The sequence below is a fragment of the Dendrobates tinctorius genome, unplaced genomic scaffold (assembly GCF_039654945.1).
Source record: "Dendrobates tinctorius isolate UK_male_01 unplaced genomic scaffold, ASM3965494v1 ptg000165l, whole genome shotgun sequence".
In the NCBI taxonomy this organism is placed as follows: Eukaryota; Metazoa; Chordata; class Amphibia; order Anura; family Dendrobatidae; genus Dendrobates; species Dendrobates tinctorius.
The window spans coordinates 20,937,101-20,964,426 of NW_027361832.1; the positions used below are offsets into that span (position 1 = coordinate 20,937,101).

The 27,326-nt window shown below is 42.2% G+C and overlaps 1 protein-coding gene across 2 annotated transcripts in view; it reads left to right on the top strand.

Moving 5' to 3' along the window:
- Positions 1 to 27,081, top strand: part of LOC141053196 (b(0,+)-type amino acid transporter 1-like) — a 43,572-nt gene extending 16,491 nt beyond the window's left edge. Inside the window, exons 1-4 of one of the 2 annotated variants that reach the window (XM_073550580.1) lie at positions 3,487 to 4,278; positions 19,540 to 19,671; positions 25,217 to 25,581; positions 26,467 to 27,081. In XM_073550580.1, the coding sequence (XP_073406681.1) occupies positions 3,531 to 4,278; positions 19,540 to 19,671; positions 25,217 to 25,581; positions 26,467 to 26,712 (1,491 nt within the window). In that variant the 5' untranslated portion in view covers positions 3,487 to 3,530 and the 3' untranslated portion in view covers positions 26,713 to 27,081. Of the gene's footprint in view, positions 1 to 3,486; positions 4,279 to 19,539; positions 19,672 to 25,216; positions 25,582 to 26,466 lie in introns of those variants that run through there. The other variant, XM_073550581.1, reaches the window with a different exon arrangement.
- Positions 27,082 to 27,326: the final 245 nt, after the last annotated feature.

The following is a 27,326-nucleotide window of genomic DNA, read 5'->3' on the forward strand; positions in this document are numbered from 1 at the left end:
TGGACCCATATCTGCCTGCTTTTTGCATTAGCACCTGGTCTAGCAAACAGCTATGAAAAGCAGGTCTCCATATGGTGAATTTTGTGAGTAGCCCGACACAGAAGAGCAGATCTGGATCTGCGTTTACTGGACTTTGGTGCCTAGAGATAATTTAAGTTTCGTATGCTGGAGGTTGAATGATACTACTCAGAAGAGGTGCTTGAAGCTGGATGCTGTGGGAGTGCTTGATGCGAGAATACTGAATGGGGGTATTGCAAGGACACCTGGATCTTGGTATACTGCCTCACTGTGATTTCTGTGGAAAAGCTTTGGCTGTTATTATACTAGTAATGGGGACTTTGGGAATCACTACTGGGAGAGGGGTGAGAGCTGGATGTGGCTCGTGACCCTCTTTCAGAGCTGAATGTGGCTTTCAAGGTCAGAAAGGTGGGGACCACTGCTCTAGAGCTTTGATGATGCAAATATGAACCTAAAGCTCCATACACATCAGATGGCTGATGGCTGGAAGATGCTTTGATTGTTTGTTCATTTGACAATTGTCTTGTCCGTCTTTTCCATACAAAGGAAGACACGTTCAGCTGAGTGCTCCTGTGTTCCCTATCAGTAAGATGGTAAGGTAGCTTATTTCTGGGAGAACAAAGCGATTATCAGTCCAAAATTGGACATGCCTGATTAACCTCACCCCTGACAATCAGTTGACTGGAACTCATGTATCAGAATCTTGATGGTTGGTTTAAAAACTGATGCTCTCCTTAATCTTATTTTTTCTTACTTCTGCGTCTCTCCATTCCTAAGATATGGCCCCCTTTACCTTGTATGTCAATGTAGTTTTGTTAGCCAAAGGGGGTTGTGACCCTCAACTATTCTCTGTGAGTGTCTTCACAAGGGCCACACACAGCTGGCCCAAAATACTAGATTTATATACAAACTAGCTGAAGAGCCCCGTGCTTCCCGGGCAGAGCAACTAACTACAGTTAGTTATAACAAATTATAATGATTATATCTATATATATAAAGCTGAGTGTATAGCCCCGCCCACTCCGCATAGCCACATTCACTATAACATCCCACATCATCCCGTCAGCAAGAGCTACCGGACTACTACCCTTAATATCCCACATCGTCCCGTCAGCCAGAGCCACCGGACTACTAATATCCCACATCATCCCGTCAAAGCCACCGGACTACTACCCCTAATATCCCACATCATCCCGTCAGCCAGAGCCACCGGACAACTACCACTAATATCCCACATCATCCCGTCACAGCCGCCGGACTACTACCCCTAATGTCCCACATCATCCCATCAGCCAGAGCCACCGGACAACTACCACTAATATCCCACATCATCCCGTCACAGCCGCCGGACTACTACCCCTAATATCCCACATCATCCCATCAGCCAGAGCCACCGGACAACTACCACTAATATCCCACATCATCCCGTCACAGCCGCCGGACTACTACCCCTAATGTCCCACATCATCCCATCAGCCAGAGCCACCAGACTACTCCCCCTAATATCCCACATCATCCTGTCAGCCTGGGGTCAGAACCAGAGCGCTGAGTGGAACGGTCCTTACTTCAATACCAGGGATCCCTTTAAGAGAGGCCTGGGGTGAGAATCAGAGTGCTGAGGGATTTACCCTAACTTCCATACCGGAGATCCCTTTAAGAGAGGACTGGGGTCAGTACCAAAGTGCAGAGTGGATTTGCACTGACTTCCATACCGGGGATCCCTTTAAGAGAGCCTGGGATCAGAACCAGAGCGCTGAGTGAAATTGCCCTGACTTGTATACAGGAGATCCCTTTAAGAGAGCCTGGGGTCACTACCAGAGCATTTGAAGGCAATTGCCCTAACTTCCATACCGGGGATCCCTTTAAAAGAGGTCTGGGGTCAGAACCAAAGCGCTGGATGGATTTGCCCTGACTTCCATACTGGAGATCCCTTTAAGAAAGGCCTGGGGTCAGTACCAAAGCACAGAGTGGATTTTCCCTAACTTCCATACCAATGATCCCTTTAAGAGACCCTGGGGTCAGAACCACAGAGTGGAGTGGAACGGTTTTAACTTCCATACCTGGGATCGCTTTAAGAGAGGCCTGGGGTCAAAACCAAAGTGCTCTGTGCTCCTTTTTGGGGGTCAGACAATGGCTGGGAGCTTATGTGCCCAAGGATGCTACATTTCTCCCACCCAGTCAGTGTCTGCTGAGGTGTTCTCAAGTGAAACTTGCTGATAGCAACCAATCACAGCTCAGCTTCTTTTAACCAGCTCTGGTGAAATGAGAGATGCTTAGTGATTGTTTGCAAGGAAAACTGTTGCTCATAGCAACCAATCACAGCTCAGCTTCTTTTAAACAGCTCTGGTGAAATGAAAGATGTTCGTGATTGGTTGGTGATACACACACACACACATTCAGTTTTATATATAGAAAAGAGTTGGCCATATCTCAGTAATGGAGAGGGGCAGGATCAAAAGCTATAAAATTCCACATTCTGGTGAACAAAATAAATCAATAGTCTATGAGACAAGAGGGAGAGGGAAAAAGAAGGGGGGGGCGCAGATCTAAGTGCAGAATTTTAATTATGTCAGATAGAAATAGAAATTCTTCTCACCTTTTTGGTGTCTTGTTGCTCAGCGTGTAACCCTGTGTTTGGGTAATGGAGTAATCGTCTGGATCTGCTGGCCTGCAGCTCAAAACAGGTGGAACGAACTACCTTGTAGGAGATTCGTCAGAGAATGCAGTAAAGGATTTCCAGTTTGTCAAGGAGCGCTTCCGGCTGATCCATTAATTACTCCGAATATTTCAAGGAATATCCAGTTTATTATTAGACATAAAAACACAATGCGTTTCGGCTATACATACAATTAGCCTTCATCAGGTAAAATCATATATATCTTTAAAAGGCACATTTATATAGGAAGGAAAAAAAATGCATGTGTTTTTAATTGATGATAATTGACTGCAGGGTTGAACCCTTTTTTTTGTGTGTTTTTATGTCTAATAATAAACTGGATATTCCTTGAAATATTCGGAGTAATTAATGGATCAGCCGGAAGCGCTCCTTGACAAACTGGAAATCCTTTTCTGCACATTCAGGTGAACAGCAGCATTTACACAAGGTAAAAAAATAAAAATTACAGTTTATAAAAAGTGTTCTATCCTCTTTAAATGATTTTGGAAGTGAACATAACATCATTACTCCACTAGTTTACAGCCAGGAGTATCTGACAATTTATTGAGAACATTCATAAATAAAATTAGGATGTGTAGTGTTGTATTATGAAGTGTAGAGTTGGCATTTATAACTATTAGAGCATGTTACATTTTGACAGACTTTCTTTACACATTTACTGGTAATTAGTTGACTTTGGTCACCAGTAAGAATGACCTGGTAACCTATGAACACCTAACAAAGATGTTGCTGAATTCATTGCAATATGTTTAACAGGTGAAAAGATTTTATGAACATCATTTAGTGAATAAGCAGCATCACTTCAGAGGTGGATACTTCACTGTCGATACTACACATGCTAGCAAAGACTAGAGTCAAGATGCTGAAAATGGAGACCTCTTCCCAGCAAAAGAAGGTAAAAGAAGACAATGGAAAAGTTTGTCTAAAAAGGCGTTTGGGCTTTTTCGACAGTGTTTGCTTCCTTGTTGGTAGCATCATAGGTGCTGGAATATTCGTCTCTCCTAAAGGTGTCTTGCAGTACGCTCTGCTCAATGTTGGGGTGGCATTATGCATATGGGCTGCCTGTGGCATGATATGTGTAATGTGCTCCCTCTGTTATGCAGAGTTGGGCTCAGCCTTGCCATTTTCTGGAGGTGAATACTACCATGTGAAAAGAGGAATCGGATCTCTGCCAGCCTTCATTACTATCTGGACATTAATATTGTTCATCAGACCGGCATCCAACGCAGCACGAGCCCTTACCTTCGCAGAATATATCAGCAGGCCATTCTACGCTGGTTGCCCACCACCTGACGTACTCAAAAAAATGCTAGCTATTGGAATTCTATGGATTTTATGCGTTATAAATTCAAAAAGTATAAAGATGGCTACCTGGGTGCAGAATATATTCACAGTGCTTAAAATGATGTCTTTGACTCTCATCATTGTATATGGAATGATTGAGCTTGGAAATAATACTAAAGCTTCGGAAGTATTTACAGATGCATTCAATTCGGAAGTCCCAAACGCAGCTCAGACTGCAGAGTCTTTCTACCAAGGTCTGTATGCATATGGAGGATGGAATTACCTCAACTACATGGCCGGTATGTATGTTTTCCTACTGGGTCAAGAAATATTGGAAAAATAGAATTAGTTAGTATCAGTCATTTGCAGGCTTTTACCCCCAGAGGAAAAACTGACAAAATGTTGTACTAATCGAGAACCTGAACAATCATACCATCCATTTGGAGCAAAACAGAAGCTACCTATTGTACTAACTGACCCTGACATTTATATTTGATAGTTTAAATGGAATCTGTCACCACCCTTGGACATATGTAACCTATTAATATGGGCATACAGGATATAGAAGGGTTAAAATAGTCATACCTGTATGCCTCATATCTTTGGTCTTGTTGTGGAGAAATTCTCTTTTATTTGTTTATGGTAATGAGTTCTTGCAGGCTCTGGGGCGTGCGGAGTCTGGAAGAAAATTCTGCTTCCAGTCTTATTAGCGTACTAGCCCCCTCCCATCAGCATCACTGTGCCTTGTGATTGCTAGTGGTGGTCCTGGAATCCCGCGCCTGTGCCATGCAATAGCACAATTACACTTGACGTTTCTGTCCTTTTCTGGGCATTGGCTTCATCTTTCTTCTGCGCAGGCACAAGTGAGCAACTGTAAGTGGGAAGTGGGGAGACCACCTTATCACCACGCACACTGAAGGCCACTGGAGCGGAAGTAGCAGTGACTAGAGTTGAGCATTCCGATACCGCAAGTATCGGGTATCGGCCGATACTTGCTGTATCGGAATTCCGATACCGACATCCGATATTTTTTCAATATCGGGCATCAGAATCGGAAGTTCAAAGTTGATTGACAGCCGAAATGACATCATCATGATGCGCGGTGTGTGTGCATCATGATGCGCCGTCATTTCGGGCCTTCCGGGGGTCTCTGCCGGCCTGCCGGGGGGCTGTGTGGACTGCCCAGGGTCTGTACCGGCCTGCCGGGGGGCTGTGCCGGCCTGCCGGTGGTCTGTGCACCCTGTGGGGGTCTGTACCGGCCTGCCGGGGGGCTGTGCCGGCCTGCCGGGGGGCTGTGCACCCTGTGGGGGTCTGTACCGGCCTGCCGGGGGGCTGTGCCGGCCAGCCGGGGGGCTGTGCTGATGTCCGGGGCTCTGTGCAGGCATCGTCCGATGGGACTACAAGTCCCATCGGGCGATGCCTGCTACCATGACAGTGATTGACACATTAGCCAATGATGGAACAGTAGTAGTCCCATCATCCGGCTAATGTGTTAAATGTTAAAAAAAAAATACTACATACATACTACATACATACTACATGCATGCTACATACATACCACATATATACTACATGCATGCTACATACATACTACATGCTACATGCATGCTACATACATACTACATGCTACATACATACTACATACATACTACATGCATGCTACATACATACTACATGCTACATGCATGCCACATACATACTACATGCTACATACATACCACATATATACTACATGCATGCTACATACATACTACATGCTACATGCATACTACATGCTACATACATACTACATGCATACTACATGCATGCTACATACATACTACATACATACTACATGCATGCTACATACATACTACATGCTACATACATACTACATATATACTACATGCATGCTACATACATACTACATGCTACATACATACTACATATATACTACATGCATGCTACATACATACTACATGCTACATACATACTACATACATACTACATGCATGCTACATACTTACTACATGCTACATACATAATACATACATACTACATATATACTACATGCATGCTACATACATACTACATGCTACATACATACTACATGCATACTACATGCATGCTACATACATACTACATACATACTACATGCATGCTACATACATACTACATGCTACATACATACTACATATATACTACATGCATGCTACATACATACTACATGCTACATACATACTACATATATACTACATGCATGCTACATACATACTACATGCTACATACATACTACATACATACTACATGCATGCTACATACATACTACATGCTACATACATACTACATACATACTACATATATACTACATGCATGCTACATACATACTACATGCTACATACATACTACATATATACTACATGCATGCTACATACATACTACATGCTACATACACACTACATACATACTACATATATACTACATGCATGCTACATACATACTACATGCTACATACATACTACATATATACTACATGCATGCTACATACATACTACATGCTACATACATACTACATATATACTACATGCATGCTACATACATACTACATGCTACATACATACTACATATATACTACATGCATGCTACATGCATACTACATGCTACATACATACTACATGCATACTACATGCATGCTACATACATACTACATACATACTACATGCATGCTACATACATACTACATGCTACATACATACTACATATATACTACATGCATGCTACATACATACTACATGCTACATACATACTACATACATACTACATGCATGCTACATACATACATGCTACATACATACTACATACATACTACATATATACTACATGCATGCTACATACATACTACATGCTACATACATACTACATATATACTGCATGCATGCTACATACATACTACATGCTACATACATACTACATGCATGCTACATACATACTACATGCTACATACATACTACATACATACTACATGCATGCTACATACATACTACATGCTACATACATACTACATACATACTACATGCATGCTACATACATACTACATGCTACATACATACTACATGCATGCTACATGCAGAGACCCCCGGAAGGCCCGTACAGACCCCCGAGAGGCTGTACAAGGGCAGGAAAGGGTTTTTCCAATTCCGATACCGGAAGTCTCATAGACTTGAATAGGACTTCTGGTATCAGCATCGGCGATACCGATACTTTTTTTAAAGATCGGCCGATCCATTCTGATCCGATATCGGACGGTATCGCTCAACTCTAGCAGTGACTCGAATACCATGCATGAAGAAGAATACTAATTATTTTAACCAATGCTGCCTGCAGCATATGCTATGTTACTTTACTCAGTCAAACACAACTCCAGATGTCGCTCTTGAAGATACAGTCTCTTACCACTACAGGGTAGACATGTAATGTAGCAGTCGCTCTGGAACTTCTGCATTTACTAGAGCTTCCAACTATTGTACTCCACTGTTAACTCCTTTCTGCCATATGATGTACTATCCCATCCATGTGACCTGGGACTTAATTACCATGGACGAGATAGTACGTCATGGCACTTAAGTCGCGGTGATCGCATTAAAATTCCGATGCTATCTTACCTGAGGGTAGATGGCCTTGGCATCCCGGGGTCTTTCGCCACCCTCCCGGCCTCCTGAGCGCTGTGATTGGCTGTTCAATTCTGAACAGCCAATCACAGCACTTCTCATTGTTTCAGCCAATCGGAGCGGCTGAAACAATGATGTCACAGACTAGGATCGAGTACCGTACACGATCCTAGGCCGGTGCCTGGCGTTTCCAGGCACCGGCAAAACCCCCCGGATTGGCCCGATAGCATCGATCGCGCCAATCGCAGGGCGCAACAGTGGTATACCACCGCTGTGCCCTGCCAGTACCGGCCCGGATCGGTGCTGCAATACCACCGATCCTAGGCTGGAGCCTAGGACAGGCCCAGCAGGGCCTGCTGGAGCCGATTGGCTTGATCGATGTCATCGTCACGCTGTAACCGCTCTGTGACCTGCTGGTGACCTGGCTGTGACCTGCCTAGGAATCGTAGCTGTGAGCTCCAATCCTAGGCAGTTGCCATGGTCACCAGACAGAGCAGTGATTGGTGGGATCGATGTGATCATTCGATCCCACCAATGACAGGTCGCAGCAGTGGTGTGACTGCTCTGTGACCTGTCCGTGACCTGCCAGTGACCTGTCTGACTGCTCTGCAAGGGTCCTCACATTAGCTGAGGATTCCCTACAGAGCAGTCATGCTGCTGGATCTCCTGCTGTGCTGGGTATTGTGGTGCCACAGCAGCCTGTAGCACCACAATCCCTGCTGAAGAAAGAAAAAAGAAAAGAGAAGAAAGAAAGAAAAACCCTACAACTGTAAGTGTTACCTGATCCCTGCCCAATCTATCTTCACCCCCCCAATCTATCTTCATGATCCCTGTCCGATCTCTCTTCGTCCACCCCAATCCCTCTTTCCCCCTTCCTCCTCTTTTTACCCCCCTCCACCCCCCCTTTGCACCACCTCCGTGCGCACATTTAACAGCCGCCGAACGTTGATTGGTGACGCAGTTCACCGATCAACACTTGTGCTCGCTTTTTTCCTGAGCCCCCTTTGTGCCAACTCCGTACTCGCATCCCGCAGCCGCCAAACTTTGATAAGTGATGCAGGTCTCTTATCAGAGCTAGGGCCTGCTGTTTTAGACTTTTCTTTTCACAGGTATTTTTTTCTCCCTATTTGCTTTTTTTTCTTTTAGCTTTTTCTTTTCAGAATAGTTTGTACCAATCACTAGCCCCCCCCACACATACATATAGTTATCAATAAAGTACACACAAAGCACCATATTCACAAAAAAAGTCCCAATCGTCACGTTCGTCCCAACAGTGCTATTCAATTTTTATACTTTTCTGATTCTTCGTCCTAATCCTCTCCCTCTTTCTCCTCCTCATCTTCCTCCTCGGGTCCTGTGGAACCGTCATGCAGACGCCCCAGGACAGAAGATGAGGCAGTGCCCACCATTCCCGCAGCTGATTCAGCAGACCCTGTATGGACCTCGCCCCCCGAAAATTACGACTCACTGATTCCTGATTTTGTGGCAGAATCAGGAATCAACTTTGACACCACCGGCCTCAGAGAAATTGACTTTTTCAAAGTCTTTTTCTCTGAGGATTTTATTAACCTCATGATGGAGCAAATTAATTTGTACGCTCGTCGATTTTTGGCGCAAAACCCCGGTTCATCATATTCTAACTGGGCTCCTGTAGACGCAGTTGAAATGATGCAGTTTTGGGGCTTGGTCCTCCACATGGGGATCCTTAAGAAGCCAGAAATTTGGCAATATTGGAGTGTTGATATTTTATATAACACTCCAGTGTTCTGAATGGTCATGGCCCGGACTCGTTTTGAGGCCATCCACAAATTCCTGCATTATACCGATAATGCACAGTGTCCAGCACGAGATGACCCCAACTTTGACCGTCTGTTCAAAGTTCAGCCGGTCATTGAACACGTCAACAAAAAGTTTGCTGAAGTGTCCGTGCCCCAAAGGGACATCTGCATGGATGAGTCCTTGGTTCATTTTAAGGGCAAGCTCGGATTCCGTCAGTACCTGCCCAGTAAAAGGGCCAGGTACGGAATCAAACTCTACAAACTTTGTGAGAGTACCTCAGGGTACACCCACAGGTTTAGAGTGTACGAAGGAAAGGACACCAGGATTGAACCCCCTGACTGTCCTCCTGTCCTGGGAGTGAGTGGGAAAATTGTGTGGGATTTGATGCACCCACTGCTGGATAAAGGTTATCACCTCTACACATAACTTTTATACCAGCGTCCCACTCTACAAATCTCTCTCTGTGCGAGGTACCGCAGGCTGTGGAATTGTCCGCAAAAATCAGAGAGGCCTCCTGAAGACGCTACTTGGGCAGATGCTCAGAAAAGGTGAGAGCAGAGCCCAATGTAGCGACAAGTACAAGGACAGGAGAGATGTCCTTTTCTTGACCACCATACACATTGATGGCAGCACCCTCAGCACTGTACGGGGTACCTCTACACAGTTCAGCAAACTGACCTGTGTAGTGGGGTACAACAAAAACATGAGGTGCGTTGATCTCTCCGATCAACTCCTCCAACCGTACAATGCTCTCAGAAAGGCCAGGGTGTGGTACAAAAAGCTGGCCATGCTCATCGTACAAATGGCAATGTTCAACGCTTTCCTGCTGTAATGTGTATGCCACACCGATACATCGTACCTTCAGTTCCAGGAGATAGTGGTTAAGGCCCTGATGTTTGGCACTCCGGAAGGAGCGGGCCCCACTTTTTCCGGAACTGAAGGTGCTCTTATTGTACCAGGTCAGCATTTTCCGAGGGTGATCCCGCCAACTGGAAGAAAAGGTAAGCCGCAAAAAAGGTGCCTAGTGTGTTACAAAAAGGGAATATGCAAGGACACCATTTATCATTGTGACACCTGGCCTGTGTATGAAAGATTGCTTCAAATTATACCACACCTCCATGCACTTCTAATTTACTTTACAGGAAACAGATTAGTTCCAAAGGGGGCACATCTAAATAAGTTCCTTGGGGGTTTAGTATCCAAAATGATGTCACTTGTGTTTTTTTTCTGTTTAGGCACATCAGGGGCTCTGCAAACGGAACATGACGCCCACAGAACATTCCATCAATGTCTGCATTCCAAAACGTTACTACTTCCCTTCCGAGCCCCGAAGTGTGCCCAAACAATAGTTTTTTCCCACACATGGGGTACCAGCCTACTCAGGACAAATTGGACAACAACTTTTTGGGTCCAATTTATCCTTTTTCCCTTGAGAAAATTAAAAATTGGGGACTAAAATATCATTTTTGAGGGCAAAAATAGGATTTTTTATTTTCATGCCCGGGCATTATAAACTTTAGTGAAACACTTGGGGGTTCAAAGTTCTCACCACACATCTAGATAAGTTCCGTAGGGGGTCTAGTTTCCAAAATGGGGTCCCTTGTGGGGGGTTTCTACTGTGTAGGCACATCAGGGGCTCTGCAAACGGAACATGACGCCCACAGAACATTCCATCAATGTCTGCATTCCAAAACGTCACTACTTCCCTTCCGAGCCCCGGCGTGTGCTCAAACAGTAGTTTTCTTCCACATATGGGGTACCAGCGTACTCAGGACAAATTGGACAACAACTTTTGGGGTCCAATTTCTCCTGTTACCCTTGGGAAAGTAAAAAATTGGGGTCTAGAAAATCATTTTTGTGGGAAAAAAATATTTTTTTTCACGCCCGGGCATAATAAACTTTAGTGAAACACTTGAGGGTTCAAAGTGCTCACCACATATCTAGATAAGTTCCTTATGGGGTCTAGTTTTCAAAATGGGGTCACTTGTGGGAGGTTTCCACTGTTTAGGCACATCAGGGGCTCGTCAAACGCGACATGGCATCCGATCTCAATTCCAGCCAATTTTAGGTTAAAAAAGTCAAACGGAGCTCTTTCCCTTACGAGCCCTGCTGTGTGCCCAAACAGTGGTTCTCCCCCTCATATGGGGTATCAGCGTACTCAGGACAAATTGGAGAACAACTTTTGGGGTCCAATTTTTCCTGTTACCCTTGGGAAAATAAAAAAATTGGTGACTAAAAGATCATTTTTGTGACTAAAAAGTTAAATGTTCATTTTTTCCTTTCACGCTGCTCCTGTGAAACACCTGAAGGATAAATAATCTTCTGGAATGTAGTTTGAGTAGCTTGAGGGGTGCAGTTTTTAGAATGGTGTCACTTTTGGGTATTTTCTGCCATATAAACCCCTCAAAGTGACTTCAAATGTGAGGTGGTCCCTAAAAAAATGGTTTTGTAAATTTTGTTTCCAAAATTGTGCTGATGTAAAGTAGACATGTGGGAAATGTTATTTAATAACTATTTTGTGTCACATATTTCTCTGTTTTAAGGGCATAAAAATTCAAAGTTTGAAAATTGCAAAATGTTCAAAATTTTCGCCATATGTCCGTTTTTTTCATAAATAAACGCAAGTTATATCGAAGAAATTTTACCACTAAAGTGAAGTACAAAATGTCACGAGAAAACCATCTCAGAATCGCCAAGATCCGTTGAATCGTTCCGGAGTTATTACCTCGTAAAGGGACAGTGGTCAGAATTGTAAAAATTGGCCCGGTCATTATGCAAACCACCATTGGTGATAAAGGGGTTAAGTTTCATCTGAGGATCAACTGCTTTAAATATTTGCAAATCACAGAGTGTTACTACAAGATGGCATTCACCAATTATTGTTAAACTGGCAAGAGACAAAGGTACTATCAATATATAAATCATGATAGAAACGTGCGTCACACAGGTCATCATTTACATGCGTTTACACCTAGTTTAATTTCACTTATAGTAAATAGTGCATCTTGTATGGAGTCAAAAATACAAAATATTTGATAACTAATTTTCTAGCCTTGGATTAAGTATAGAATATTGAATACAGGTTGTGCAGCTTTGGTGTACAAATCTGCAGTCGCTCTACATGAATGCAGACTTGTGAATCCTCACATTGTGTGCAAGGCACGCTGTGAGGACTCTCTAGTGCCTAGAGTGGGGTGGTCATGTTAGCGTGCACTGCACGCTGTGGTGATCCTACAGTGGTGCAAAAACCATCTAGTCAGCATGTGACCATGTATCCAAATCACAATCTTATGGTCACGTGCCCCCCGTTCCCGGTACCAGCAATGTAGATTCCTGACAGCGCGCAGTGCATGCAATATGAGGATTCGCATGTCTGCAGTCACATAGAGTGACTGCAGACTTGTAGCCCAAGACCGGACAGCTCCTTTAAGTGTGGCACTGTTTCTGCAGAGCAAACCTTTCTTTCCTGACCTTTAGCAATTTCTCCAAGAAATATTTCAGCTTTTCAACACTGTCCAGATTTATAGTGTAATTCTTATGACATATGTAGATTGGGCTTCCACTGGGAACGAGTGATATCATTGAGCCATAAGGCAAAGAATATTTGTACCATATAATTACTTCCTAACAGATAATTAGACTATATTTTACATTTTCAGGAACAGTGGTTCACTCCACTTGAGATATTCGCTTGAGGTATAAAATGTTGCCCACAATATGCTGCATAAATATAAATGAGATGTTGGCCCTATAACGACAGCCATGTAAGACACAAGTGTAATGGAAATACAAGCCAGCCGTGGTCTCCATCAATACTTTACATTAATCTTGGAGAAACTATCATGGAAGAAATCGTAGATGTGTTCCTGTGACCATTTATATCTAGCCGACAGCCCAATTAAAATGATCTATCTATGTGGTATGGACCTATGCTTTTAATTTAATAGAAAGCAACTGCTCAAGTTAATGGAGTTTCATCTGTTTGGGAGGAAGCAATTGCAGATTGTGTCACACGGGTTTATAACTAATCTTTTTATGTTTCCAGCAGACTGACCTATGACTCCGCCAGTAGGTCAAGTATTTAGGTCAGGCAGTGCAATAACGGTTTCTATCATGCAGATCTATGTTCTCTGAGTGCAGCTTCAGTAGGAGGACATCAAGTTCTCTATTAAGAAAGTGCTTTAGTTCTCGCAGTAGATTTCAGTTAATCATATGTGGAAATTGTGAATCTTTGAGAGAGAAATACACTTGTTCACCTTTTAGAGCTCCTGAAATAAATAGCTGCTCATTCTAAGTTCTAATCTTGCTGCCTTGGGGTGATCTTTGACTCTGATCTCTCCTTCAAACCACATATCCAAGCCCTTTCCACCTCCTGCTGACTTCAACTCAAAAATATTTCCCGGATCCATACCTTCCTCAACCAAGAATCTGCAAAAACAGTAGTCCATGCACTTATCTCCTGGCTCGAATACTGCAACTCTTGTTTTGTGGCCTCCCTTCTAACACTCATGCACCCCTTCAATCTAGTCTAAACTCTGCAGCTTGATAATCCACTTATCCCCCCACTATTACCCAGCCTCTCCTCTCTGACAACCTCTTCACTGGCTCCCCATTACCAAGAGACTCCAGTTCAAAGCTCTAACCATGGCATACAAAGACATCCACAACCTGTCTCCTCCATACATCTGTGACCTCGTCTCCCGGTACTTACCTGCACGCAACCTCCGATCCTCACAAGATCTCCTTCTCTACTCCTGTCTTATCTCATCTTCCCACAATCGCATACAACATTTCTCTCGCGCATCACCCCTACTCTGGAACTCTCTACCCCAACATATCAGACTTGCCTACTGTGGAAACCTTCAAAAGGAGCCTGAAGACCTACCTCTTCCGACATGCCTACAACCTGCAGTAAGCCCAGATCCACCAAACCGCTGCACAACCAGCTCTACCCTCACCTACTGTATACTCCCCCATCCTGAGGAAGAAGCATGGTACTTTGAAACGCCTAGACAAAATAAAAACCGCAGAATCTTTTAATGTGAATCTGAATTGCCTTGATTCATCAGCTGTGGAGATTCTCCACATTTTTTCCTTCTACACTATCCAACTTGATTTTAAACAGGATTAAACTCTTCTAGAATTTTAAACATATACCAGTTCGACGTTATAAGTAGAGTACTCCTATATTTAACGACTCAACATAATATATAAACACTTGAGGACTGGAGTCAATATAGCTAATCAAATATAATATTTATTAAAATACAAGCAAATTCACATCCAATTACATTTGCAGCAACAATGATGGGTACAGATAAGAATCGGTGAAAAGATACCCAGAGTGATAGGACACAGATTAGGTCAGGGTACAATAAGATTAATGATATCACAGGAAAAGAAGTTTTATACCCAATAGTTTGGTCGCAGATATAGAGAGGGAATGCCTAAGCATGTTATAGATGTATTTAAGGCTAGAGACAAATTGAGGTATATACTGTATATTGGACATGGTTATTCAGTAACCATGGCTGACATCCCCAATCATTACAAGAAGTCTACACCAGGAATAAAGATTCTTTTGATAAAAGTGAAGTCAGTAAAGGTAATTCAATGGATAGTTTGCACTGACACAGATGCACCCTGAAGGAGAGCTTGAATTTCTTTGGAACTTGATTGGGGCTGCTTATCCACCATCTGGACTATCCAGCGTCGCATCATTTTTTCTCTGCCATCCGCATCCACGGAGATTAGCTACAGTGCCATGAGTTGAACATTTTTTGATTATGCTGTGCACCGTGGACAAAGGAACATCAAAATCTCTGGAGATGGGCTTGTAACCTTAAGATTATTGATATTTATCCACAATTTCTGTTCTTAAGTCCTCTGACGGTTCTCATTTCTTTTTTCTGTTCTCCATGCTTAGTCCAGACACAGACAGTCACACAGACACACAATTCAAGACTGAGTGAACTTTTGCCTTTTTATCTGGTTACAATTGTGATTTTCATATTTCTCACACCTGTTACTTACCACAGGTGAGTTTGAACAAGCATCAAATGCTCGAAGTTAAGTTGTTATCCCACAATTTTGGAATGGTGCCAACAATTTTGTCCTGCCCAAGTTTGGGGTTTTGTGTGAAATTATGTCTAATTTTATTTTTTTTCCTCTGTTTTTTTTTTGTGTTATTCCAATACATGCAAAGGAAATATACATGTATAACAAAGCATATAATTTAATTATTTTTATGGGAGAGATACTTCATTTTCTGGAACAAATTCAGGGTGCCAACACTTTCTACCAAGGCTATATTTGTGGCAGGACTCATACAAGTGCAAGCCATTCATCAGAAGCTCATGATTAATTAGGAGACCTGGTCATCTCAGTGTTTGACTCCATCACGCCTCCATCATCAAGACTGGCGTGAACATCACCAGTCTTAACTAATAAAGTTCAATGTGGTTACAGATTTCTAGTTAACATAGGAAGTAAGCAAATATTGACAGATATTCTTGATACAAAATTGAGAATCTAAACAATGATCTTGAAGTTGTGCGTTCCTTGGGAGTTGATGCTTTGCAAGCATTGAATTGTCACAGCTTGGAGAACACTGGATTAGACTGCCAGGATTTTTTTTGGCATCTTAATATTGTCAAGGCTCATCCTATCATGGTTCAGAGGCTCATTAGCTCAATGCAAAATCCTGAGTTTGGTCAGTTAATTATTATTGGAGCCAAATCCCACGTTAAAGCTATGGTACTGTATGTAAAAGGCATTGATTTTACAAAAAGCTTTATGGAACCAAGATTACTATGTGACATGCTCCCATCAACAGATCTGACTGCTTTCATCTGACAGGTCCACACAACTATGTTATCCAATAGCCAGCACTCCCATAGGTCACATTATTTCGGGATGGTGGCTACAACACATCATGTTGATACACACCAGGATCCCGACAATTGTCTGCATCTCAGTGACACTATCATCCTACAATTCATTGTGCTCGGCTTTTCCGCAAGTGTTTTTCTCAAACTTTTCCAATCTTTTATTTCCCCAGCGTTTAATTTATTGAGACAGTATGTTCCACTATGAGGTTCGATGTGTTTAAATAGTAAACTATTTAAGGCATTTATTCACAGATCGGAAGTTCCCTAATGATATTGTAATTGAGACTCTTTGCTTTCAGGCGAGTTTTATAGTGAAGTAATACATGTTGTACTTTAATTGCACAACTGAAATGCAGACTGTTTACCCCCTAGGAGGAAAAAGGATTAGTTTTCCAACTGAGCAGTTTCTTACTAAATGTACATATGCTCGTTGTTAACACTGTGTACGTGCCGATATTCCACTGCTATTGTGTTGCAGATTTTTGTAAATCTATAATTAGATGCAATCATAACCACTAAAACGTTCCTGTATTACGAAATTCGTACAGTGAGCAGCAAGGTAAATAAGGGCTTAGCCATAATGGATTTTTTTACTCTTCGATAAGAGACCAAAGAAGATGGACTAGAAGAGATGTTCATGTTTTGTTGTTGATGACATGGTGGTTTATGAAGCGTAAGACTGGATTAGCACTAAGATTTCTATTCTACCAGTTTTTGCTAGTATTAGTTTTAGAAATATGTAATTAACTAGCAAGCCTAATTTACTCACATGAAATATGTGAATTTTTTGCTTTATGAACAGGACAAATATTTATTATTGGACACATATGTATCAGAAAGTTCTTAGAAGAATAAAAGGGGTTGTCTGGGACTTTAACATTGTAGACCTAGCCTTAGGCTAGGTCATCAATGTCAGATCGGTTGGGGTGCGACACGGTGTTGGCTGCTGGAACTGCACAGTTGCAGGGATACACAGCTATGTCAACTGTATAGTTTCTGCTGTTGAGGGTTGATGTGCAGTACCTGGCGACGACCACTATTCCATCGACAGAGCTGTGCTGTGCAGCTCCACAACTGAGCAGTTCCAGTTGGCAACAGGAACAGCTGATTGGCGTGGGGTTCCGGGTGTCGCATCCCCACCGATTAGACATCGATAATCTATCCTAGGGATAGGCCATCAATATTAAAGTTCCAGACAACTCCTTTAAGGTTTAGAGTTTTGGGAGGTGATGGGGAATATGCCGCTGACCGTCACCTACCATTAACCGTTTGCATGTAATTTGCTGTTTTATTTTATTAGTAATGGACAATGAGAATATTCTTGCCTGCAGTACTAATCAATGGCTACAGGAGGCCTCTGTTTCCCCTGTAACTGCTCGATGACTCTGGCTTAAACTGGTTTGTGCAGGATTTTTATTCAGAGACAGTTACCCCGACCTGTCAGGAGACACAGAAACAGCGATTCTGTTGGCAGACTGGTGTTATGGACTCTGTTCTGCTGGATTGACCTGCAATTTGGACAGATCAAAATTGGAAGCAGTTGGAAGGAAGTGTCTGACTGGAAGGGGTTGCTTCAGTGGACATTTTAGGAGCGTGAGGTGAGAGCTGGAAGGAGGAGGACATCTCTGTCAAGCGCCATCCACGGGATCGGGTGTTGCAGGGGGACAAAGACCGCACCGGGTAGCAGAGGATACCATCCTGTTCCAGTTGCACAGTCAGTTGGGGTTCCACGCATAGGTTAGAAACTTGGCATCCTTTGTTCACACAACAGTTGTCCAGGTGGGCTCATCTCTGCAACGGAACAGCAACCAGACACAGGTATGTAAGTTCTAAACTCAAGCCCACCTCGAGGATTATGGTGAGAGATTGCACACACACATATCATTAGTTTGGCACCAAACTCAGTCAGATACAGGCACCTGAATGCATCAGTGCCCATCAGACTCAGCTTGCTGAACCATTAGAGATTTACAGAGACTACAGCATTAAAAGTGATCTAACGAAGTATACAGAGGTGATCCAGGGAGTGGCCCATTGCCCTCGCATGATCCTTAAAGTGAAAATGACAGTGTATAATTCATTAACTGGGTTATATAAAGTGTGTTTAGAGTTGTTTTGTTAAATCTATAAGATCCTGTGCTGATTCACCAATAAGCCACCCCTGACATTTACTTGATTGTTCCAGTTTTCCAGGTAAATGCTCGGTAGCTGCACTAGACGACTGCACAGTTAGGTAAATTATAGAAACGCAGTCAGATCTCACCATGTGTGTGTGAATTTGCCTCTTACATTTTGTAGGTTGATGGAAGAGCACTCAGTGTGAGTTTGACAGTAAAAGTTCATTTGTCGAATTTAGTGTTTACTGCTTTTCTAGTCCACGGCTTCGCTGTATCCTGGGAGCCCACCCAGTCTACGGCTTACAGTCTAATACCATGGAAGAAGGCTATTTGATTTCTGTGAGTCCCAACAGACAGATGGTCCAGTTCTCATTGGCCACATTCCCTTTGGTATTTGGTGCAAAATTGTGAAGCTCTCCCACCTCTCTGGAGGTTCTGCATTTTTAGCAAGAAAAGGGAACAGGAGCTCAAGGGTTAAGGAAAGGGAGCGTTATGATGGCAAAATCCATAACTGTAATAGGGGGCTTCATTAGGATCAACAGTCCCAAACCTTGCCATGGGACCATTGTTTTCTGTGCATGTTGCTGCTTGTGCACATGGTATTTTTTGGATTCATGGTGTACAGATCCATAATGGGGCACCCTTTGCCTGCTAAAGACCTACTGTATGTAGTAAAATCTCATCCAATATTGCTGGCCTATTTATAGTTTAGATATACTTTGTTTCACTTAGGGAAAGCTATAGTGTCTCACAGAGAGTATTCAGGTCTATAGAATGGACAGGGTGTGTGTGCATGGCTAATTCATTCATAAGTTACTAACACTGGTCAACTAAAGGTTTTATCACTCCAAAAAGTGTTTGCAAAATGCTAAAACCAATTCTGCTGATTAAATTGTATTACTCCTACACAGAGCTTTCTCTAGGAATGGCTGAGACAAAATAAAGGGCTTTGTATTATGATATTCAAGTCGGCATTGTTATTCTATCTGCCTTTAACAATTTCATCCTCAACAATGATGAATGATGATTCTTATTTTATTTCTGAAAAAAAGTCGTTTCTTGAAGAGTTTTCTATGCCGAGATTTTCACTACATTTTTATTTATTAATATTCTTTTTTATTCTTCAGAGGAGATAAAGAACCCAAGTAAAAACATCCCTCGCAGTATATTAACAGCCATGTGTGCAGTGATTGTCTTCTATCTGCTGGTGAACGTCTCATACCTCACTGTTCTGACACCCAAGGAGATTGTATCTTCAGGTACGGTGATTTCCATTTTGTTAATGAAGCCAGAAGCTACAGAACATCAACAGTTGAGGTCATTTGTCACATATCAGAGAAGACTGAAGAACTTAGAATGGATTTCAGATCTCATTTTGTATCATCTCAAAGTTTTTATTATTTCAGATTTCAAACTTCTTACTCTTTTATTCAGGTGATAATTTGTGGATACAATGAGGATCCATATATAGTGGCGTAACTATAGTCCAATGGGCCCTAGTGCAAAAGTTGGACCTGGGCCCTCGCCCTTCCCGCCAGTTGGTTAGATCCGTTTGCTCTATAATTTTAGGCCGTTTAGAGATCATTTCATCTTCAACTTGCTTAACTGTTTACAATAACATTAATTTTGTCTAGGGGTGTACAAACTTTTACATGCCACTGTACATGTCCTCCATCCTAGGGATGAAAAGAGATTTTTCAATCCAGCAAAATGAATTTAAAGCAAAAATGCTGTATTGTGAATTCAGTAAAATAGTAAAGACTGACCGTCACTTCCAAACAGAAAATGGGTGTGGAGAGGTACAAGCTAAAAGTAGCCACCTCCATGTATAACTAATAAATAAAGCTGCACTCTGTAATGCTATAACACACAAACATGAAATATATAAAATTGGAAATGCATTACTGCACTAGAAAATAGATTAAAATGAAGATACTTAGCACATAAATTGGCCAATTCATGTCTGCCCAGCAGCGAACGACAAGGCGATCCTTTGCTGGGAACCTCAATAGGTATCACTTTAGGGTTTTCTGTCCAGCTAGCACATTTTTTTGGGTGCACAATTCCCTGCTCATTCAGTTCATAAAATATCGCCCCTTGAACCTTCAGACAGCCATAGTGTTAAATGATCAAATTCTTTCAGCCTAGAGTTCTAATGTGTATTGGGGCCTCCCGACTCTCCCCTTTCAGATGATTACAGGGAAGAGAAGGATTCAACTGTTAGAATTTCAATGGCGGATTCATGTTTGTTCTTGGTGATAAGCCTCTGCTAGAAGAGTCTGATACAGGGTCTCTCATAGCGAACTGAAGATTGCCTGGCCCTCAGAGGCTCTCTCATACAGAGAACTAGAATGCTTTGCCAGCAGTGACTCTTGTACAAAACACTAGAATGCTCAGCTGGCATTGTCACTCTCATATGGAGCACAAGAATGCTCACTGAGCTGGCAGTGGCTTTCTCATACAGAACACTACAATCCTCAGCCAGCAGTGGCTCTCTCATATAGAACACTAGAATGATTAGTCAGCTGTGGCTTTCTCATGCAAAATACTAGAATGATCAGCCAGCATTGGCACTCTCATATGGAACACAAGGATGATGGCTGAGCTGGCGGTGGCTCTCATAGAGATCACTAGAATGCTCAACTGGCAGTGGCTCTCTCATTTAGATAACTAGAATGCTCAGCTGGAAGTTGCTCTCTTATACAGAACACTAGAATACTCAGCTGGCAGTATCTCTCTCATACAGAACATGTGCATTATACTACATGGAGGACTATGGGCTGTGCATTATATATGGAGGTGCATTACAGTATACTATACAAAGGAAAATGGGCTGTGCATTATATATGGAGGACTATGAAGATTGCATTATATTACATGGGGAACTATGGGGTGTATTATGCTATATGGAACACCATGGGATACATTATACTATAAGGAGGTCTATGGGATGCATTATACTATATGAAGGACTATGAGGGTGCATTATACTGTGTGGAGGACTATGGGGGTGCGTTATACTATAGAGAGGTCTATGGGCTGTGTATTATACTATATGGAGGACTACGGGGAGTGCATTATACTTCTGATATGGGGCCCCATGACTTCATTGTATGCCCCTGGTGAGTACAATGGTTTATTTTCTTTCTATAAGTTAAAGAACAGCAGCAGAACATATGCCAGTAGCCAAGATGGGGGTGGTTGAAATTTTGCACTGGGGCCCATCAGACTCTAGTTATGCCACTGGTCAATGTTTGTTTGTCTGACAGCTATCTAATGTATATTTGGATTAATACCAAGGACACTCCTATAGGCAGACTTAGTGATTGTAATAAGAGTTGTAAGCATTCAGCTGTCGTGAGTTCCTCCAAATGGTGGCAGCACACAGATTTATTTTCATCTTTTTACTCTTGCTGAGTGAAATCAAGCATTGTATTCTAAAATTACTATGTGAGAACCAGAGCTGTAACTCTTACAGAGATATATTCTAGATTATATGGACCTAAAATGAGATGGTGTTCACTATTAGCTATAAATGTATGTAAGATTTTGTTGTAGAGTTATTTGAGAGCGGAATGATTTTAGATTCCCTGGTGAGACTGTGCCGCTGTGATCTGATGCAGCATCTTGCTTCTTTTTAACTTTGCAGAATCTTACAATACCTGGAGAATTATATTAATACTAATGTCTTATATGTTGATTGAAGATCAGCATGGGAGAGCCCAGACGCAGTGCTGGTTGGAAAAACTTTACTTTCTTGGACTTCAAATGCATTAAAAAAAATATATATATATATATACTGTATATATATACCGTATATATATTTTAGACTGAAAAAACAACAACTTGTCTTTTGGAATGCAACCATCACTTTTTATGTAAAGCAACCAAAACAAATTAGAATGTAGCAAATTAGCATTAATGTATGTCCGACTTAGAGATGAACTTGTTACTTTGAGGCAAATTGAATTTGCTTTGAATATTTCTAAAACTTCAGATGCTCCTTAATTCAATATTTTAGTGATTCAGTTAGGCTTCTTTTACACTTGCTGTGTTTTTGCGGGACGTTTTTGCGGCCTCAATAGATTTGGAATTAGTCAGAGCACCATACGCCGCATGGCCATGAGGGCCGTTTTTACGGCCATGAAAAAATATCGAACTTACTCGATATTTTTCAAGGCTTACGGACATGGCCCCCAGTGAAATCAATGGAGCCGCAAAAACAACGGAAGCTTGTTTTTGCGATACACCGTGAAGACGTATTTGCGGAACGCCGATGTTTTTCACCCAACTTTTCAAAACCTAATCCCAAACAGAAAAACGGCGATCCGAAAAGATTTTGCAGCCCGTTTTTGTGGCAGACTGTTAAAATTACGGCAATACTGCCCGCAAAAACGGGCTGCAAAAAACACGGGAAGTGTAAAAGAAGCCTTAATGGTAATTTTCAATTCAGCAAAATCATGGCCAGCGTTCTAGGAACAGGGTGAAAAAAAATGCCCCCTTATGATATCAGGGCACACTCCACACCAGAAGCACAGAGTAAAATTACAGGAATAGACTAATACGTGCAATACAGAAGAAAGAATGAGAAGGAGGAATCTGGCTGGAGGACCAGGCAAGAGGCTGCAGCAGTGAAACTAGTGAGGGGCGAGTTTTAATTTTCTTTCCACCCTACATTTATTGTTCTCTGTGATCCGGAGAGACCTAAAAGTGTGGTAGGGGCCCATATTGGGGGGTGGTCCACTGCTTACCGCACACAGCCGAAACAGAGACGAGACGGAGGCAGATTTCAGTTGCAACAGGTCCGGGTTTTATTGGCCGTCCTCCTGATGACCGTAGCCACACACCGCAGCACCTTTACAGCTCTCCGTATCCAGGCCCGGGTACCTTCACCTGTCCTTCAGTCGTAGTGTCGTTGCTCGCGGATCTTTCGCTGGGGCTGTCCTAGACCTATCTACCACCAGTGCTTCACCTGCCCGAGGTCGTCGTCCAATCGGTACCCCCGGGGCCTCGTCTGTCCTGCGGTTCTTGATGTCAGGGCCACCCCCCTGACTGTCTCTTCCTGTCAGTCCCCTGGTCGAACTCTCCACCGTTGTCAGTCTTCTGCTCCAGAGCTCCTCCAGGGACTAGACTCCCCTGGAACCCCGTCCTGTCCTATTTATCCCCTCCCTCGGGAATTTCCCTCCTGGGTTCCTATCTCCCCACCCCCAATGACTAAGCGGTTTCTATAGCTGTAAGCTGCTGTCAAGTCCTAAACTATACTCCCCCCTGCCATCTTGTGGTCAAATCTAGGTATTGCACTCCCTTTTCTATCTTCCCCAGCTGTTACCCTTCTGTCAATGCCAATATCCGTCTATAGTGCACAAACTGTCCCTTCTTCCTCCAGTCAAGTCTGTCCGTCAAGTCACCTTCCCCACAAAAGCATAATAAGGAACATTCGATTCACATCAAATAAATTAAATAGGAATCAAAGTCTCTGTCCAAATTAAAGCAAAACCTTATTTATATTCTATCAGTTTAAAGGTTGTGAACAGCTTTAGGGTTACAGAAAGACATTAATGCTTATCATTATCACAAGTTTGCTTGTGACTAGATTTTGTGCTTTTTTTTTTCTCTACAGCATTGCAGAGTTATGGGCTACTTAAGTTTCGATGCCACTTTTTCCTTACCTCAAGGGCAGTAGCAGAGATTCTTCTATGGCTGCGGTCACACTTGCGAGAAACTCGCACAAGACTCGCGTCTCAATACCCGGCACTGCCGCCGGCACGCGGGACCGGAGTGTGCGACTGCATGTATTTCTATGCAGCTGAGCGCTCCGGTCCGAGTGACGGCGGCAGCTGTTCTAGATAGTTTCACAAGGTTTCATCCATATCTTTAGCTGCATGGGAGGACTTACAGAAGGACAGGGTGGAGATGGGCGGGAAGCGGATGAGTCTGAAAGCTGACAGGAGGGGTTTTATAAGTGATAAAGTCATTGTGTAGTTCACAGGAAGTCTGAGACTGACATGTTGTCTATAAACTATCATATGTACTGAAATAATTGTCAGAATCGAGATTTCATGACCCAATTTCCTTTTATAAAGGGGAGCAATATATAAATGTTACAGAGGTGGGATGAAATAAATAAACTGAGAATACTGATGCGAGGTTGTTAAGGCTTGAGGCTCAAGTCTGCAGACTCTCTAGGTACAGACTGGTGAATCCTCACAGAGCGCAGTGAGCATGCTGTCAGGATTCTCCGCTGGCTATCTTTATTTAATCTTTATTTTTTTATATAGCGCTAACATATTCTGCAGCGCTTTACTGTTTGCACACATTTTCATCACTGTCCCCGATGGGGCTCACAATCTAAATTCCTTATCAGTATGTCTTTGGAATCTGGGAGGAAACCAGAGAACCCGGAGGAAACCCACAAAAACACGGGGAGAACATACAAACTGCTTGCAGATGTTGTCCTTGGTGGGATTCGAACCCAGAACCCCACTGATCCACCGTGCTGTTATTTGCTACATGTAGTCACGTGCCGACTTGACATGCACTGCCTCAGTCAAGACAAGTGAATTGAACCAGGCCTTACATGTGTTTTCAGAATGTATCCGGAAGTATACAAATCATATAAAGTGACTGCACACTTAAGCCTCATGCTTGGACAACCCTTTTAAGCATAAAATATGCAAAAAATTTGCTAGAGTACTTCAGTAAGTACAAGGTACATAATGGAATGTATATTTTTGTTGATAAATTATCTAGATCTGTTTTATACATTAGGTTGATTGCCATTTCTCTATTAACGTATCATTACAGCTGCAGTGTCGGTGACGTGGGCCGATAGAACGATTCCATCTGTTGCTTGGATCATTCCTGTTTCAGTGGCTGTCTCAATATTTGGTTCCCTAAATGGCGGTATGTTTATGCTGGGTCGACTAAACTACGCTGGAAGTAAAGAGGGACATTTGCCGTCCATCATATCAATGCTCCATGTTCATTACTTGACTCCAGCTCCAGCTATGATCATTTCCACAATAATTGCATCGATTTTTGTCATTCCTTCTGACCTTATTTCATTAACAAACTATTTTAGTTTTTCCTCGTGGCTTCTGGTTGGACTAACTTGTGTTAGCCTGGTTGTACTGCGTTATCGAGAACCCAATCTTGAACGCCCTTACAAGGTGAGGTGAACATCAAAACCATGATTGTAATAATTAGTGCTACTGCAGGGTGGACAAAACCACAAGGATTATAGATGATTATTTGTATTATATTTTCGCTCCTCTACCTCTATTGGGAGGATCCTATGGCACCATGCTTTCCGGTTCTTGGCTATTATTATGAAAGCTTCAGAAAGCTTATATAATATTACCAAATGCTTTTTGTATAAATTCTTTATTTTCAATGGCTAAAAGTGTTTCTCCTGGTTGTATGATAGACACACAGGTGCATGGCTTGTTACAGTAAAATTATCAGAACTGTTTCTTGTAATTTTTCCTCATCTCTCTGCTAGAGTTGAGACTTAGAGAATGGGTACTGTGTAATTCTAACTTTAATTCATTTTCAAACCTCATGATATGCAGTTTATGGCCTGATCCAATTCTCAGATTTTTCTCTTGGAGTGTCCCTCCCAGTAATATAGGCTGGTTTTGCATTCTATGTCTTTATTAGTTCATATATCAACATAGCTTCTATCCTGAACTTTTTATCATTTCATGCGCTTTCCTCCTTTTCTATAGCATATTTTCTCTGCCCTCCATGCCTCTGACCACAGTCTGAGTATCACCACTTCCCTGCTGCTATCTCTAACACTGAGGAGGAAGATGATGAGCAGAGGGAGCTGTCAGAGCGAGTAGTTCTGACATATTAGTAATGTTTTTGCAAAAACTAGATGTTGGAATTACAGACACTTCACAGCAGCAAATTAGCAGACAATGGCAAACAACTGTTTTTATGAAGTTTTATTATTGTTTTATTATATTGGATATACTTATACATGCACAGAACAGAAAAAAGTCTGCATTGTATTTGCATGATAATCAGCTTTATGTTTTTTTCTATTTTAGGTCTTTCTTCCCATTGCCTTTGGAGTTATTGCTGTTTCAATCTTCCTGGTTCTTGCACCTATTATCCAGTCCCCTAAAGTCCAGTATTTTTATGCTTTGTTGTTCATGTTCAGCAGTGTGATTATCTATATCCCCTTTGTATATTTCAAGTTAAAGATTCCATACTTTGATAAAGTCACCTGTTATCTGCAACTTCTGCTGGAGGTTTCGCCAACTGATATTTTTGAGGATTCTAAAACCGAGTAGCCCTGTATTTTCCATGCTATAAAATCAGCCATGTGTATCGAGGACACTTGTAGAAAATAAAGGCTTTTAAAGAACTTTCTGTAGCTAAAGGCCGAGACTCAGTGTCAAGTAATATCCAGTGAAAAAATGAAATAAATCTATCTTGTGACCTACAGGTTAGAAGTGGTTTTGCTCTGCTTTATAGCATATGTCTTATCTGGAGACTCACTTCTGTTGTACAGGAAAGAAATACAACTAAAAAGAAAAATGTAATAGCAAAGTAAATTGTGGTCAGCAATTTTTAGAAATAGGTTTCAAAAGTTAGGTATTAAATATTACTAAGTATGTTCTACAGAATTTGATAATAAATGCAATGATATTTACATACAATGGCTCGAGATGTCAATCTTCAGGAGCGCACCGCCACCGGCAAAGCAGGAAGTGAGCTTCTGAAGCTGCATCAAGTCATCCTGTTTAATGAGGTACTCCCATTGCAGATATTTTCCTTATCACTTAATAAGGTGACCTTCATTATCAATACATCAAGAAGGATCCATTCTTTCTCTTTCTGTGTTCAGAAGAGTTGAAGGACTTCCTTGTGGTAACAGACATTTTTGGTTTATACTCTGAAAATG